At 43.0% G+C, this 15,378-nt stretch overlaps 2 protein-coding genes across 3 annotated transcripts in view; both read left to right on the top strand.

Moving 5' to 3' along the window:
* LOC113033331 (uncharacterized) overlaps nucleotides 1-13,022 on the top strand; it is a 29,426-nt gene extending 16,404 nt beyond the window's left edge. For both annotated transcript variants that reach the window (XM_026187026.2, XM_080308736.1), the window contains 7 exons: nucleotides 5,131-5,246; nucleotides 7,782-7,947; nucleotides 8,108-8,270; nucleotides 10,766-10,899; nucleotides 11,035-11,177; nucleotides 11,259-11,346; nucleotides 11,441-13,022. In XM_026187026.2, coding sequence (XP_026042811.2) covers nucleotides 5,131-5,246; nucleotides 7,782-7,947; nucleotides 8,108-8,270; nucleotides 10,766-10,899; nucleotides 11,035-11,177; nucleotides 11,259-11,334 — 798 coding nt within the window. In that variant the 3' untranslated portion in view covers nucleotides 11,335-11,346; nucleotides 11,441-13,022. The remainder of the gene's footprint in view (nucleotides 1-5,130; nucleotides 5,247-7,781; nucleotides 7,948-8,107; nucleotides 8,271-10,765; nucleotides 10,900-11,034; nucleotides 11,178-11,258; nucleotides 11,347-11,440) is intronic.
* Nucleotides 13,023-13,316: 294 nt separating this feature from the next.
* On the top strand, nucleotides 13,317-15,378 carry LOC113034350 (crystallin, beta B3). Its single transcript, XM_026188831.2, has 6 exons — nucleotides 13,317-13,455; nucleotides 13,831-13,928; nucleotides 14,182-14,300; nucleotides 14,407-14,539; nucleotides 14,750-14,892; nucleotides 14,993-15,378. Exons 2-6 carry the CDS (start codon nucleotides 13,854-13,856, stop codon nucleotides 15,228-15,230), a joined length of 708 nt encoding a protein of 235 aa, XP_026044616.1. The 5' UTR covers nucleotides 13,317-13,455; nucleotides 13,831-13,853; the 3' UTR covers nucleotides 15,231-15,378.

The following is a 15,378-nucleotide window of genomic DNA, read 5'->3' as shown; positions in this document are numbered from 1 at the left end:
ATGTGCGTCGCTCCCTTCACGGGGCACTCAGCTTTTTGTCCACCTCGGCGGAGAGGGGAGGCAGGGGAGAGGACGATACTGGGGACTTCAAGAGAACCAACTCCCTGCGCTCCCTGGCCTCCCGCAGCAGGGAGTCCTTCCGCAGGTTTTCTCTGCGCAGCCAGCAACGCCTGTCCTTACGCAGACGCACGGCACCCAACACCCCCACTGCTGTAAGACGCCACACATACACACACACTTTAAGTACAGAAACATAGCAGGGAAGCACTGATTCCAACTTTCATCGCTGATGGTTTTGCAAACAGTGAATCGGTGTATCTAGAGATGAGGCACTAATGTGACTCATAAGTTTTACTTTTACATCTGTTGGTGATAAATAAAGCACAAGTGGCATTCAAGTCATTTCATAGCTATGTCCATGTCACTGTATTAACTGCTGCTCCTTCATCAAGTATTTGGTCTCTAGCCAAACATGTGAAGAACTTAACCACATGCTGCCTGATGCACAGCCCTGCTGCTTCTCATCTGTCGATTTTTGTGGATTATTCTCATCTCCATCTTGTTTTCTTTGGAACAGCGTAGTGTTTGTCTCTCTTTGATTAGCAAATCCGTTGTGCTACCTGTTCTTCAAGTGATATAATTAGACACAAGAACTGAGAAAGGGGCTGATAAACACTGAAATTGTAAAATATGTCTATATTTTATAATTGTTTATTTATTTGTACATAATTTCTGTCCCTTGTAACCTGGTCTGCGTGAAGGACAGATTTAAAAGTCCCTGAGGGACGTGTGCCTTGCAGTGAAGTTGTTCCTATATTCATGTCGACGCCTGTTTGCTCAACTGCTGTCCAACACCTCATGAGTCACAGCACCTAAAGATAAGAGGTGTTTTCATGAGATCTGTGTTGCTATTAGTTGTGTTACCATGTCTAAAGTTAGTTCTACACATCAGCAACTGTTTTTGTGGTCTGTGGGAGTAGCGTCCGGCGTCCGCTCCCACTGACTCAGTAAATGACAGTAAATGATCCCTAATGATTGAAAGCTATTGAATTGATGAGAGGAGGCAGTGGATTTGAAAACTGGAACTACACATTTCTCCCAGAGCACAGAGAAACTGAAGACGGTTGAAAAAGCCATTACCACTAGCACATCTAGACACAAGGCTTTAGTTTCGTGCCCTATTCAAGCTGTCTCTGCTGTTTGTGACACGTTTTTGGTCCGTTGTCTGAGGTGTGAGCTGCATATTACAGTTATACGTAATTGTTGTTTTGATCTATTCATTTATTTTTGCCAGTTCAAATCAATAGCAGAAATGATACCAATATAATGTTTATTGTTGATATACTCATCCAGAAAACCGGCCAACTGGTTAATCAGAAAGTAAAGTTTTATTTTTTTTATTTTTTTTAAACTTTTCATTCTCCTATTTTGAGAGTGATTTCTTTGCAGGTGTCATTATAAGGAGTTGAATCAGTGCTCCATGATTTTCAGAATAGCTGTGGTAGTATAAACAAACGGTTCTGCTCTGACATCTCATAGCTAGAAGTCACTTGTAATCTCAGATGACTTCCCAAAATGATCGGTTTCCAAAGCCCCTGACTAAGTACTCTGATATGCAATTTCTGTTATAACAGATTTTATGTAAATATAAACTGCTCTGAGTTAAAATTGTGATTTGTGAAAACATGGTATGTTTTATACCAAAGTGGTACGAATGTGGCCACCACAGACTGTAATTGGAGAGTTGAATGTAACCACATCACCCATTGCTTTGCCTTGATGTTAGACATTATGGTCTTTCCCGTGTAGGTGTTTAGGAGCCTGAAGTGACCATCTAATGAGTTATCACCCACTAACTAAGGCTGGTTACCAATAGAGTATGACCAGTTTATTTATTTTTATAATCAGAATAGTGGATTTTTAAGACAACATCTGTCCTTAAAACCCTTTATCTGTCAAGCAAGAACTGCACCGTAATAGATACATGGAAATTACTGCCAGAATTTCAATCGCTTCAATCACTTGTGTGGGCTGTTGGTGCAGTTAACTGCTTCATAAACAACATTTTTTTATTTATTGACTGCAATAAAATAGCTCTAAAAAGCCAACATGGTTGAGACAACCAGTTCAGTGACTCATAACATCTCAGGTGACTCTTGGCAGACAGCTAGCAGTGCTAACTGAATCTGTTGGCACCCACCTGTCACTCAGAGTAGCCACACCTGTAATAATGCAACCTTTAAGCAGTAATAAAGTTTGAAAGGGCGAAATATTTAAAAAAAAAAGTACATTAACACTTCAAGTACACTTTTCACAAAGGAAGAAAGTTGGTTGTTTTTTTTGTATATACGGGAGAATTCCCTTTAAGAGGCAGACACAAAGGCCTATTCAGGAAACTCAAATTTTAGGCACTTCTGCTTTATTTTTCAACATGTATGTAGCAGTTTCTGAAATTTACAAGATGTAAGCATGTATACACGCTGAAGGGAAACACATTTGATCTCAAACAATCTTCCTGTTTGCAAACCAGAAAAACAAACCCCAGACTGAAAGTAATCCTCTAAGTCAGGTTCAGCACACTCTGAGCTGAAATCTTAAGCCAAGTCAGGTTTCTTACATTCTTCTCTCTGTTCTTACGAACTGCTTTGTACGACGGCGAGACCTCGTCTGTATGCAACACTTGTGTAATGAAAAATATATACAGCACTGTTCTGTTTTCCTTGTAGGGTTTCTCGTAATGTAAAACTTCTGACATGCGGCTAAAGCCCATTTGCTGGCATGAGATTAGTGCTCACGGGAGCAGTTGTTTTGAATATCTTTTAGGATATTGATATTGATTGCTGGGGTGTACATGAGTGCCCGCCAGGCATATTTTCCCACTCCACCAAGGCCAGAGGGATTGAAGCAGATGAGAATGGAGCGGTGAGTGCTGTAAGTGTGATTGAATGTGTTTTTAGGGCTTTTATTACCCTGACATATATAAGATGGACAATGATAGTCATCCTGAAATACACATACACATTCCTCGATAGCATCAAATTGTGGTACAAGCTTGTATCTTAGACACTGTTTATGTAAATAGAATGACTATATCGAAAGATCTCTGCCCCTGATGTCAGACCATGAGGTAACAGAGCCCTTCCCTTTTCAAGAAACAGCACTGCAGCTACTCGCCTTTCAGTTAACTGCTGAGGACGTAACAGTCACTGCTGCAATCGGCAGCCGGTGCACTATCAAAAAGTTTCCAAGGCCCTGCTCCAGCCCCTTCCTCCGCAGATTGTCAGTCAGACATATTTAGTGATCAGCCTTTTCTTTCCTTCATCCATCCATTCATCCGGGCTTTGTTATGTTGTTTCCCCTGACACACCCTTCCTGTCCAGAGGAAGTTGGCTATTGCTAATGTTATTAAGGAAAAGCCTTCCTCCTGAGAGCTATAGCTGCTAGACCTGTCAGTTCAGTCGGTTTCCTTCATCTTTTCCACGATTACTGCAAAGGTTGCACCTGTGAGTGTTCATTCAGCAAAGGTAATTAACAGCCATAGTGGATATTTTTTTTCCTTTTTTTTATATGTGGCATTGTTTGTTTTGGGTGTTTAACCAGTACATCTGTCTAACCTGGCACTGTCTGTTGATTGATGGAGATTTAAGTCAGAAAAAGACACAGAAAGACTCCAGCTAAAGTTCAGTTACCAAGGCTGGTTGAAAGCTGCTATTGTACTGAATAATAAAAGCTAAGAGATTATGAATGAGCCTCTAAACAGCTTTACAACCTCTGCTTTGAGCACCCTGCCATAAGTACCTGTGTAAAGACTGCTCACTACAACATGTTCCAGCAAAGGCAGTGTTCGTCCTCTGCACTGATCTGCTGAGGGAGTGTTCTGGGCGTGTTTAGGTTGAATAGCACACATGTACACATTGGATTGGAATTTTTATCACCAGAACTTTACAAGGCCTATTTGCCTGCAGTGATAGCAGTGTACAGCAACATGTGAGGGTAAAACTGAAAGATGACATAATATCAGCAAGTGTAGCTGGAAGCTTTCACAATCAAAACTCCAGAATCTCCATATTTGTAGCTTCACATGCTGGATTATGATCGTTGTAGACCAGAGAAGTGAAACATTTTACTGGCTCTGCCCAGGCAGTGTGTGCATTTTTTATCTTTGCTTCTGTATCAGAGTCACTCAGGACTCAGATATGCAGTTTTTAAGGTTAAGTGTTGGTGCTGTAAGTCCTTGAGAAGAGGTTATGCTGAAGTACCAAGTGCTTTCTCAGATGCAGGGAGTATTGTTGAATGCCATTCTGGCTGTTTTCACTTTTCCTGTTGGGAAGGGCTTCGCTGATGAATGATGTCCTGTGTTTTTTCCTCACTCTCACACTTTCTTCAGCTGTTTTGTTTTCCCTCAATCAGAATTTCACACAGTCACACTCTTCCTCATGTGCTCATTCTTACACCTGTTTTGCAGCACCCCTGCGTCTCTGCTCTTATATACACAAAGAAAACATTCACAAAGCTTCAAGTACGAGTGCTCTAATCTGCCCTCCGTGCTCATATAAGCACAACTACTGAGCTGCTCTCGCTGTTAAGGGGCCTGGGCAATTACAGAGCCAGGTGTATCAGATTTCTTTGTCCAGCCCTTAGGCAACATCTGAGGACAGAACGATTTTCTATTGTTTTGTTCTATATAGGCCAGGCTTATCAGTTCTTCTGCCTCTGTGAGCTCCGTGTGGGTTTGAGACAGTATGTCCTCTGTGCCCGCCTCATTAAAAGAGGCATGGTTCAGTAGGCAGAAAAAACACACTCGATCACCCAGCCGCCCACCACCATCTCTGTCCCCACTCTGGTTCTGTCTCCATTAACTCATCCCTTCACCTTCCATTACCCGTCTTACCACTGGTGGCTGCTCTATCAGCAACACTGTGTGCTCTTCAGAAGTAATTTTAGTTATGATGTCAATTAGCTACTATTACACTTTATCATTCATTAATGTTTTGTTGCTTGGCTTCCTATTAGGGATGTGAATGGTCCACAGATATTAAAGACTTGTTCACTGCACCCCACTGATTTTTAGCTATTCATGTCTCTCAAGCTGGTTGTCATCATTCATTGCTCTTCTGTTTTTTCCCCTAGGTACAGCAGAAGCAAAGTGTCAGTGGTGAAGAGGAGGTGAAGGGCTCAGAAACACCGGTCCGTGAGACTGACAGTCAGTATGGGACCTGGGAGACGGGACTACGCACTGATGATAGGTAAATATACAATAAAAATGACATGCAAATACAACTAAACTAGGTAAATTAAAAATGTCTAGGCTACTTCAAAACAACTAACTTAGAAGAGAGGCCAGGGTTGGGCTGGCCAACACTCCTGCCTAGGGATGGGTATCGTTTAGGTTTTATCCGATACCGGTGCCAAATCGGTACTTTTGAAACGGTGCCGGTGCTTAAACGGTGCTCAAACCGGTGTTTAAAGAATGGAGAACACAAATTGGTCCAAAAACCTCTCATGTTCAGCTGGTTTTTTGTAAAAAGATAACAATGTTAGCCTTTTCTGCAGCTATGGGGCATATATGGTATCACTCTTGGCTGGAAGCAGTGCTTAAACAATGGAAAAAACACAAACTTTGTCCAAAACCTCTCATGTTTAACTGTTTTCCACTTTTTCTTTGGTCATTTTAGCCTTTTTAGCCAGGGTGAAGGGAGCATCTGCCATCAAACAAGAGGACAGCCGCATGTAGCTATGATGATGTTTGCTAGTTCACCTTACATGCATTAATGTAATAACGTGGTTAGCCTACTCAACGTAAATTAGCTACTCACGCAGAGAAGAACGGCTGCTGCCACCATCATCCGTCATCATTTCTGCTACACTGGCAGGGCTAGGGGCCAGGACTCTCCTCTTCGTGTTTTTGGAGGATGTTGCATAACAGGCAACCCACCCACAGTAGATGTGCTCGGTGTGAGGTCTCGCAGCAAGCTATCAAATACGGCGCATTTCTGGGCTTTTAAAAAAAACGCTATGCGTCGCCAGGTGTTTCATCGGATTTCAGGTGTTACCTCCTTTGACAGTATCACAGTATCAGCTTAAAGCACTTGTTGCTGCTGAGTTTGCATATTTTGCTGTGAAGTACAGCCAGACTTTTGACCGCTTCGCCTTGGACATTTTTAATCTGTAGCTCTGCTCTAACAGAACGTACGTACCTGGCCCCGCCTACTATCCTCGGAAACGTAAAATGATTGGCTAGAATCTAAAGTGTATCACAGCTCAGGAAAAAAAAGCACCGAAATAAAGCACCGAAATGTGCGCTGCTTTTCGGTCTGGTTACTACCGTTTATGTCAGAACACCGGACACCGGTACCCATCCCTACTCCTGCCTCACTACACAGCTTTGGAAAATGTGAAGGAAGACATACATTTTGAACTTTTAACTGCATTATTATATCACTATTTTATTACAGAAAGTTCTGTTGTTACAATGGATACACACATTTTTTAGAAATGACATTTTCTGTGATGAGCTACAGCTACCAGAACATGTATTTCTTACAATTGAAGTCATTCAGATAAATTTCTTTTGTTTCCTACATCAGCATTACTTTATCATGTACAAAATACTGAGATGTCCTGCTGAAATTGCTCTTCTCCTTCTCATATTAAGGTATCAGAAGGAGTAAATGTGTACATGACATCCCTGATTTAAAACAAACAAACAAAGATATGGCCAATACTTGTACGACTGTGTGAGACTGCACTGTAAAATGTTAATTCAAAACACTTTGGAAGCAGTGAAATGGGAAAGATGATTTTTATAAACAGACATGTGCTTTAAGATCAGCATCAGACAAAAGGGAGTTTTATTTTTAATTATTAATAATCCTACATTAAAACCAGGAGTCAAGAGTTCAAGCAGCAATAGAGTGATGACCAGTCAAGTCTCCACAGGCACAAGCTTTATCCACACCTGAAAAGGCGTGGCCTTTTGAGACTGAAGGCCACACACCACCCAAAGACAAACGGCTGCCATTGCGAGACCAGCGGATTAGAATGAAAGGCAGAGTGATTTTTTTTAAACCCTGACGCATTAATCTCTTCATATGTTTGCTGACATTGCACCGCCTGAGCTGAGATGTTTAATAAGTCACAATCTATAAAATGTTCGACTCTGACAAATCAGTGTCATTTTTGTTTATAAATGATTAAAGCCTGATGAAAGAAGAACTTTAGTTAGCATAATAGCACAATAAAAAGTTTATTAAAGATCTTAAATAAAATCAAACAAGTTGATCCAAAATGATTAAATGCTATGGTGATAATGTTTGAAGAAGACCAGAAAATCAGCGGCCCATTCAACAACACAAAAGATCGTTTACCTTAAAAAAGACGAAATCCAAACATGATGTAATCCAATAAATATTGCCTATGTAGCAACAGCATGCAGGAGTGAAATGTGTGTAAAGGTTTAATAGAAACCCACAGCGGAGCTGAAATAACTTCAGGTGGAACAACAGATTGTTCTTCTCGCTTCATTGCATTACTTTGCGATCCATTACTGACCTCATGTGGTCAGAACATAACATCACAAAAATACTGAGCACTGATGATAATAATAAAGGAGAGTAAGTTCTTAAAAGTCTGAACACACACTCTACACAGTTCACTTTACTAGGGTTCACTGTTTTCACTGTTGTCATGGTTTTGATGAAATGATGAGATCCTGTGGTTACTTAATCCACGCAGCTGTTTTCAGACGTTTCAAAGATCTTGTTTATGCTAATCATCGACAGTCTGACACCTGCGACTCCCAGCTCAGAAAGTAATCTCAGTCCTTCACCGAAAAAGCCAACTCCAGCACACACACCAGGTGATGTTGCTTCACCGTTTGAAAGCAGCAGTCTGGATGGCCTCCCTCCCTCATCCCCACCTGAGAGCCAGCCGCTCTCTTTCCCTGACGTAAGTGCTAAACACAGCTCAATCCTTTTGAACGTTACCAAATGAGCCGGTTTAAGTCAGTAAAGTCTGCTCTGTCTTCACTATGGTGACACACGTCTTCTTTATTATGCTGTGTTTATACATTTTGTCTCGTGTTTTCTTTTTGTGTTTTGATATCCAGGCTCCGACCACCCTGTTAGATACCAGCGTGCTCCGCTCTAGAGCCCAGCTGGGGAAGAAACGAGCGCCGCGGACACGACCCACCAGGGCTACACGTCAGAGTGCTGCACAAGCAGAGGGTGAGGGAGGAACCACTGAGGACTGGCTCTACAGAGACTCCACAGGTTACTACTCATTACTGCTCATGAATGAATAAGGTTCTAGATATGCAGACTCCAAAGTGCAGTTCTGTTGTCCATACATGCCTTTAATCTAGAGTCTCTCAAAAGTTCACCTCCCTCCTAGGGCTGCCACGATTAGTCGACTAGTCACGATTACGTCGACTATCAAAATCGTCGACGACTGATTTAATAGTCGACGCGTCGTTTGAAGCTTTGTAAGATCCCAAAAGACACAGGAATAAGTAGCAGGATTTAAGAGTGTAATAACGGACTGAAACAGAAGATGGCAGCACTGCATGTACAAGGATGCCAGCTGCCGTTAAACCCCAAAGAAGAAGCTGTGTCCCAGAATTCATAGGGCAGCCCTGCTCTGTCACTACCTGATCCGTACCGGAAACCCGATCGGTACCCCGCATGCGCAAATCTTACGTCACTTCCTCTCTTTGCCAACATTGCGTCATTCAATATATTTGAATGATACGGTTAGCGGCCAGTTAGCTCCTAGCATTTCTCAACAGCTCTGCCTCCTTTTCGACTGCCCAGGACATTTAAACAATGGATAATCCGTATACAAAGAAATTCATGCTTTTCTCCTCAACAGAGAGCGTCCCCCGATTGAGCAACAGCGCCGTAAAATAAGAAGAATGGCGCCTAATGACAGAGTTAATAATGCAGACTTTGTAATATCTCACGTGTAGATTCATCAGCCAGATTAAGTGTTTACTGACAATTGACAGTGATAGCGCACATCATCATCACTATTCCAACAATCCTCTCCTCACAGACAAGCATAAACACACTCGACTATCGCTAAATCAGATTTAACACACGTTTGTAATGACGCTAATTCAGTTTATAATAGGGTTTATTCGCTCAGTCAGCAGGTGGCGGTATCCTCGTTCACTGGGGAGTAAACTGCCATTAAACGAACAGAAGAAGAAGAAGAAAACATCTGCACATGCGCAGTAAGGATCGGAGAGTCCTGATCCGTAACTTTATTTTTATTTTTCGATTTTGTCTACATTGTACTGAAATGCTTCATTATTGCAAACATTTTAAGATATACTTGTTATTCTTAACAGATACTCTGACCCATAACTATCGTAAAACGCTACGACCGGAAGTAGAAACCTTTCGCGCATACGGGGTACCGATCGGGTTTCCGGTACGGATCGGGTAGTGACATGCTCAGTTTCCAACAATGGCGGCAGCTGGTTAGTTTTAATATTACTCTTATTATTCTTTCTGGGTCACAAAATAAATGTTTAACATATTTCAGGCGAGAATGTAGCTGTGTAAACCTCAAATATCTGCTCAGTTTATCAGGACACCACATATTTTCAAAAGCGCCCCGACATTTTCAGAGACGTCTGTTACCCACTAGCTCGATAGTTAGTCGGGGGCAAGGCTCACTAGAGCCGTGAGAACACCGGACTCCTGGCAAATCGTTTTCAAACCCACCGCCGTCTTTCGCTACTCAGGTTAAACATGATATCTAAGTCACTTAGATAAGTTAAAAATGTTATTGTTTGGCTTTTTTTAGTATTTTAGTTGTTCCTGAGTAAATCGGTTTGGCTGAGATTAAAGTTATAGTTTTTACACAGCTGAATAATCGTCAAGCAGACAGCTGATTATCAGAAGTGTGAGATGCTCGAGAATATACGCCGGTGTCCTGTTATATTTTAGATAGCAAGGAGTTTATTAAACTTCACCGAAACAATCTGCAAATTTCATTAAAATTTAATAAACTATCATCTTGTCTTTATTTTTAGTTAGCACAGACCTTAAACACTTAAAGCTGTAAGCTAATGATAGTTATATAAGAGCAGATGCTGCCGGTGCAATAAGCTGTACGTTTTACGTCCAATGGATGATGATCTGATTAGTCGACTAATCGCAAAAATAATCGGTGACTAGTCGTCTATCAAAATTTGTGGCAGCCCTACTCCCTCCCTGCACTCTCTTAACTGGCTCCCAAATCACACAAAGAACTTTTCCAACCACAACAACTTTTCCCAGGGAATAGAAGGCTTATGATGTTCCCCTAAATGCAATTTTTCCCGATAGACCGTGGACTGAATTCAGTTCCAGGAACATCAATTTCATTTATTCCAGGAATCTGATTCATAAGTCCTCACTGGGTAGTTGAAGTTTCAGGAAGTTTCAGTTTGAAACAGGAACCATTTAATATTTCTACCAGCATTTCGGTGCAAGTTGGTTTCCTTGTATTTTGTGGTGGAAATACTCGGGCTAATAAATTAACATGACGACCAGGGTTGGTTCATTTTTGTTGCGAACAATAACCAAGGGAATTTGAGATCTTTACTTGTTTGTTTTAATTAATTTGCTTAAACCTCCCAAAGCTGAAGCCCTGTTGTGGAAATGCAAATTTAAAAATCCCTGGAGGAGCTTCTACACTTGCTGCACATAAGCTCTAGGGGGAGATTACAGGACATTTGGTGGAAAGTACCTGTTAATATGTGCTCACCGTTCGACAGAGGCAAAGGCTGAGAGTAAAGACGATGACTCAGACTCTGAGGAGAAGCCCAGAGGAGCTGATGCTGCACCGGCTGTTGCGTCACAGCCACAGAGGGTCGCCCTGTTCCCTGGCATGGACCCTTCAGCTTTAAAGGTGAGCCAGGAACTGTGCGTTCACCTCCTGGCATTGTTTGTCATGTTGCAGTTTTATTTCACAGAGCCTTCTCTTATTTTAAACTCGCACTGACTTTTTAGCAAACTCTTTGTAATGCATCGCTTTTTCTGTCAGGCACAGCTGAAGAAGAGGGGGGACTCTGACAATCAAACTGATGGACCTGCTCCCTCTCCCTCCCAGCTGTCTCACTCTCCCAAGTCCCCTTTTCTCCCCAGGGCAGCGCGTGTGCTGCCCCCCTCTGGCGGGAAAGAAAATGGGTAAGCAACATCAGCTGAACACAAAACGTTTATTTTATACTTGAGAGAATTTGTCGACTCATCGTTTATCTTACTTTGTAGCCAGGAGGATTCACCCCAGTGGTTGAAAGAGCTGAAATCCAAGAAACGCCTGAGTCAGTATGAAAGTGAGAGCTAAGTAAATAATAAGGTGAGCTAGGTTTTTGGCTCTTCTGTGTGTCTTCTTGTTTTGTAACAAATAAACAGCAGCGGTTCTCATACTTATCTCTGTCTGTCTCCTGAAGGTTGCCTTAACAGATGAATCTGTGTGAAACAGAAGCCTTAACGTTTGACCCAGAGAGTAGGAGGAGGTTGAATCTACAGCTGCTGATGATTTTTTTTTTTGGTTTTTTTTTTTAAACCCCCCCACTTTTTTTCTCTCTCTCTCTCTCTTCTCATCTGGGTCGGTAAATGTGCATGGTGCCTTTTTGGGGGGGAAGTCTCTGTCCTATGGAAAAAGAAAAACGAGCATGGAGGAAAAACATCAGACTGGTCTGCTTACTCCATTTCATGCTTGAACACAGGGGCTCCAAAACGAACTTCACACGAACACTTTAAAGAGGGACCAGGAGGAGTCGGGAAGACACAGCACCTCCTTTTCCTGGACGAGCTTCATCGCATGCTGGAGGACAATCCAGCCAATCCTTTGCATCCAGTTTCCTCTTTACTGAGCTAATGTACAGGCTAGCCATGTATGTGTTATCTGCAGAGGTTGCTGATTGGAGTCACACAAACTTTACCATAGGATGACATTTCAGACACTAATGATTTCTGCGTATTGAGAACAAACCTCCACGGTCTTGATCGTCCACGGGGGTGCTGCTCATGTTAGTATCTGTAATCAGGAGATGTTATATTTGTATCCTCATTGATTTAACAAAGGTGGAGAACTCGTTTTGGAAAGGATGCATCACTACAGCAGAGCTGTTCACTTTGATACAGTTACACAACCTAACAGGGGTGCAGTTGCTGCATACTGTGTATATATTTTTTTGTGATTTATCTTTTTGTCAATGTGTAAGAGGGATGGGACAAGCAGCTTTGTATCTGTCAATCATGCACACTCCTAATCAGCACAAACACACTCCTCAGTCTTTTATAAAAACACTAATCAGCCCATCTTCCCCTTCTTTAGTAGATTGTAGCTGCGAGCATCTAATTTAAGCCATACTCACCTACTTCTCGATCATGTCCTGACAATACTGTTTTTATTTCCCAGTATGTGCAATTTCCCTTTCGTTTTTGTCACTCATTATCCATGCATGTACAATCTTTGCTGTCACATCAGGCTTGGCTCTCGCTGACTGGTTCAGAGGACCTAGATGTTGACTTACACTACTCCAGGGAAGGGGACGGTTCATTCACTACAAAGTAAACGAGTCCTGTAATGCACCAAACTAATGTGAACATTTGAACTTCAGCTACGCCTCATCTCCGTCTTCCTCTCCACATTTGCCATCTCCCTACTTTCTCCACGCTTCAGTAAAGCACTTTGTCACTTGACGCACTACAGCACAGACACCCACCCACCACCACCCCTTCCCCTCTGGTCTCATCTTCTGTATCGTCGGCCTGCTCGTGCAATGCAAGTGAATGTGTTGATCGAGGCTTCAGAGTGACTGTCCCTGGTGTGTATGTACATGGATGTTTTACTTTGTCATAAAATTCAAGGGTTAATTTTTATGCCCTTTTTTTTTTTTTTTTTTTTTTTAAATTCAAAAGGAAAGGTCTATATTGCACTGTGTTGTACTGGCCAGTGTCCTAAAGTGAATAAATTCTTAATAAAATATACTTGACTTGTGTCACAGCCTCATGTAACATGAAAAACTGCATTCTTCTGGGTATTTCTTGAATCAAGTTACTTATTTTTAGTACACAAAAAAGGCACGAGGAACTCTTGTGTAGTTGAGATTGGGTGAATGAGTGTGTGTGTGTGTGTGTGTTTATGCTGAGTAGGGCCGTTTGCTGAATCCTCTTGGCTCTCTCTCTGTGTGCCCACACACAACGCCTGCTGGCAGCCAGGCAGATAGGCAGGGCAGCGTGTGCCAACACAGCTGCCTATTGAGAGGCAGCGTTACGGACACAATGTGAGCGACAGACTTGCTGTATCAACAGCTCCCCCTTTTCTGCTGTTGTGGCCAGAAATAAACCATAAATACCCCCCCCCCACCATCCCTGCGGTCTAATGGCTCAACCCCACCAAACACCAAGTGGCAGCGAAAAAAGAGGGACACTACAGCTTCCTAGCAGGCATACCCAGGTAAAAGCCTCCTACTGGACACATACTTATCAATCACCATGGTGTAATAATGCCATTGCAAAGGAGTTCAGTGGTGCTGCACCGGGGAAGACTCAGGTTTGGTGGAGTTTGTTATTAAGTATTGCACGTGATGAAGAAAATGTGTGTTCATACTCGAAAAACAAACTCTTATCAGGTAAATTATTACTGCTGAGGCTTAAAAAAAGTCCTCCTGCTCAAGGATGTATTCTACAATTGTAGCTTAGACATTAAGCTTCTCTCGTGTGTGTGTGTGTGTGTGTGTGTGTGTGTGTGTGTGTGTGTGTGTGCGCGCGCGTCCATGTATGAATGTGTGACGGACGGTGCTTTTTCTATGTGTGTGCTGCTGCCAAAAAGTGGAGGAGCAGTGGATCAGGAGGATGTCGGAGCAGCAAAGTGCCCCGGAGCAGCTAGCTGCTGGGAAGAGCCAGGGTGGAGCTGGAGCCACATACAAGGTACTGGAACAACTTGGTTTGCTCATAGAAGAACTGCTCCCAGGGTTCACCTTTATACAGGTGTATTTCGCTGCCCAGCTATTGGTCACAGATGTACCTGCATCATCTGCTGAACCTGACAGTTTGAGTTATTTTTAAGCTCAGCCTATGTCATGTCTATTTTCTATATGGAGGCTGTTATCTTAAGCTCCCAGGGGAAACTGAAAGGAGTCTGTGTTAGTTTATGGAATGCCTTTTGTTTCTGTGTTTCCAGGTGGTGCTGTTTGAGTTTGAAAATTTTCAGGGCTGCAAGGCAGAGTTTTCTGCAGAGTGTAAAGATGTGACAGAGAAGGGACTGCAGAAGGTCAGCTCTGTGATTGTTGAGTCAGGACCGTAAGTAATGCCGCATGTGAGATTATTCATATAAGAAAATGTAGAAGATAACTTGTTAGGCAAGCTTGTCATGCTGGTAAACTCGGATCTTCTCTTTTCCCCTCAGCTGGGTGGGTTATGATCGGCATGGGTTCACAGGGGAGCAGTTTATTCTGGAGAAAGGAGAGTATCCACGCTGGGACACCTGGACCAACAGTCAGAACAGCTACTCCCTCTTGTCTCTAAGGCCACTCAAAGTGGTGCGTGACTAGTTTACATACAAAGCTCATGATGCAGTCACACAGATATGTGAAGAATATTTGACACGAGCTGTTTACACATAACCTTTGCCCGTTGTATTTTTACCTCCTGACACATTTTAAATGATTGCTTTACTGAATCAGTGTCTACAAACACACGCACACATTCAGACTACACCCTGGTGACATTTGTGTAATTTTTGTGTTCAGGATGGTGCTGAACACAAGCTGCACCTGTATGAGAATCCAAGTTTTACTGGCAGAAAGATGGAGATCGTTGACGATGATGTGCCCAGTTTGTGGGGCCATGGTTTTCAGGACCGTGTAGCAAGCATCAAAGCTCTCAATGGAACGTAAGATCCTCAGCGCACCCTTATCTAAACCACATCGCACTGCCTTCTGGGTGTTTTTCTGCGACACACCTCACATTTTGTCTGTTTCTCCTTCCTCCAGATGGGTTGGCTACATGTACCCAGGCTACAGGGGTCGGCAGTTTGTCTTTGAGCGAGGAGATTTCAAGCATTGGAATGACTGGGAGGCCCCCGCTCCCCAGATCCAGTCTGTCCGACGTGTGCGAGACATGCAGTGGCACAAGAGGGGCTGTTTCATCGTTCCCGATCCAGCTCCGGCTCCTGATCCCGACCCTGCCCCAGCACCTCCTGCCCCTCCTGCTACAGCTGGAGCCAGCTGAGCAGGACCCTCGCCTGCCTCCCACAGCCTTCCCCACGCTGCCGACAGTGCCTGCCCTCTGCCTTAACCTAACCACGGCAAACGCTGCTTGTGCCCAGTGAGGAGTGCCATGTATGTATCAGTGGCGAATAAAAGTTGTTTGACCTGGA

This window comes from Astatotilapia calliptera, chromosome 12 (assembly GCF_964374335.1).
Source record: "Astatotilapia calliptera chromosome 12, fAstCal68.1, whole genome shotgun sequence".
NCBI classification, from domain to species: Eukaryota; Metazoa; Chordata; class Actinopteri; order Cichliformes; family Cichlidae; genus Astatotilapia; species Astatotilapia calliptera.
The sequence above is the reverse complement of the archived record's forward strand: the minus strand, read 5'-3'. Positions and strand labels throughout refer to the sequence as shown.

Excerpts from the sequence above, each read along its gene's own strand:
- LOC113034350 (XM_026188831.2), top strand. The coding sequence starts at position 13,854 with ATGTCGGAGCAGCAAAGTGCCCCGGAGCAGCTAGCTGCTGGGAAGAGC. Across the intron at positions 14,301-14,406 it reads GTGATTGTTGAGTCAGGACC|CTGGGTGGGTTATGATCGGC; the intron begins GTAAGTAATGCC and ends TTTTCCCCTCAG. Across the intron at positions 14,893-14,992 it reads ATCAAAGCTCTCAATGGAAC|ATGGGTTGGCTACATGTACC; the intron begins GTAAGATCCTCA and ends TCCTTCCTCCAG.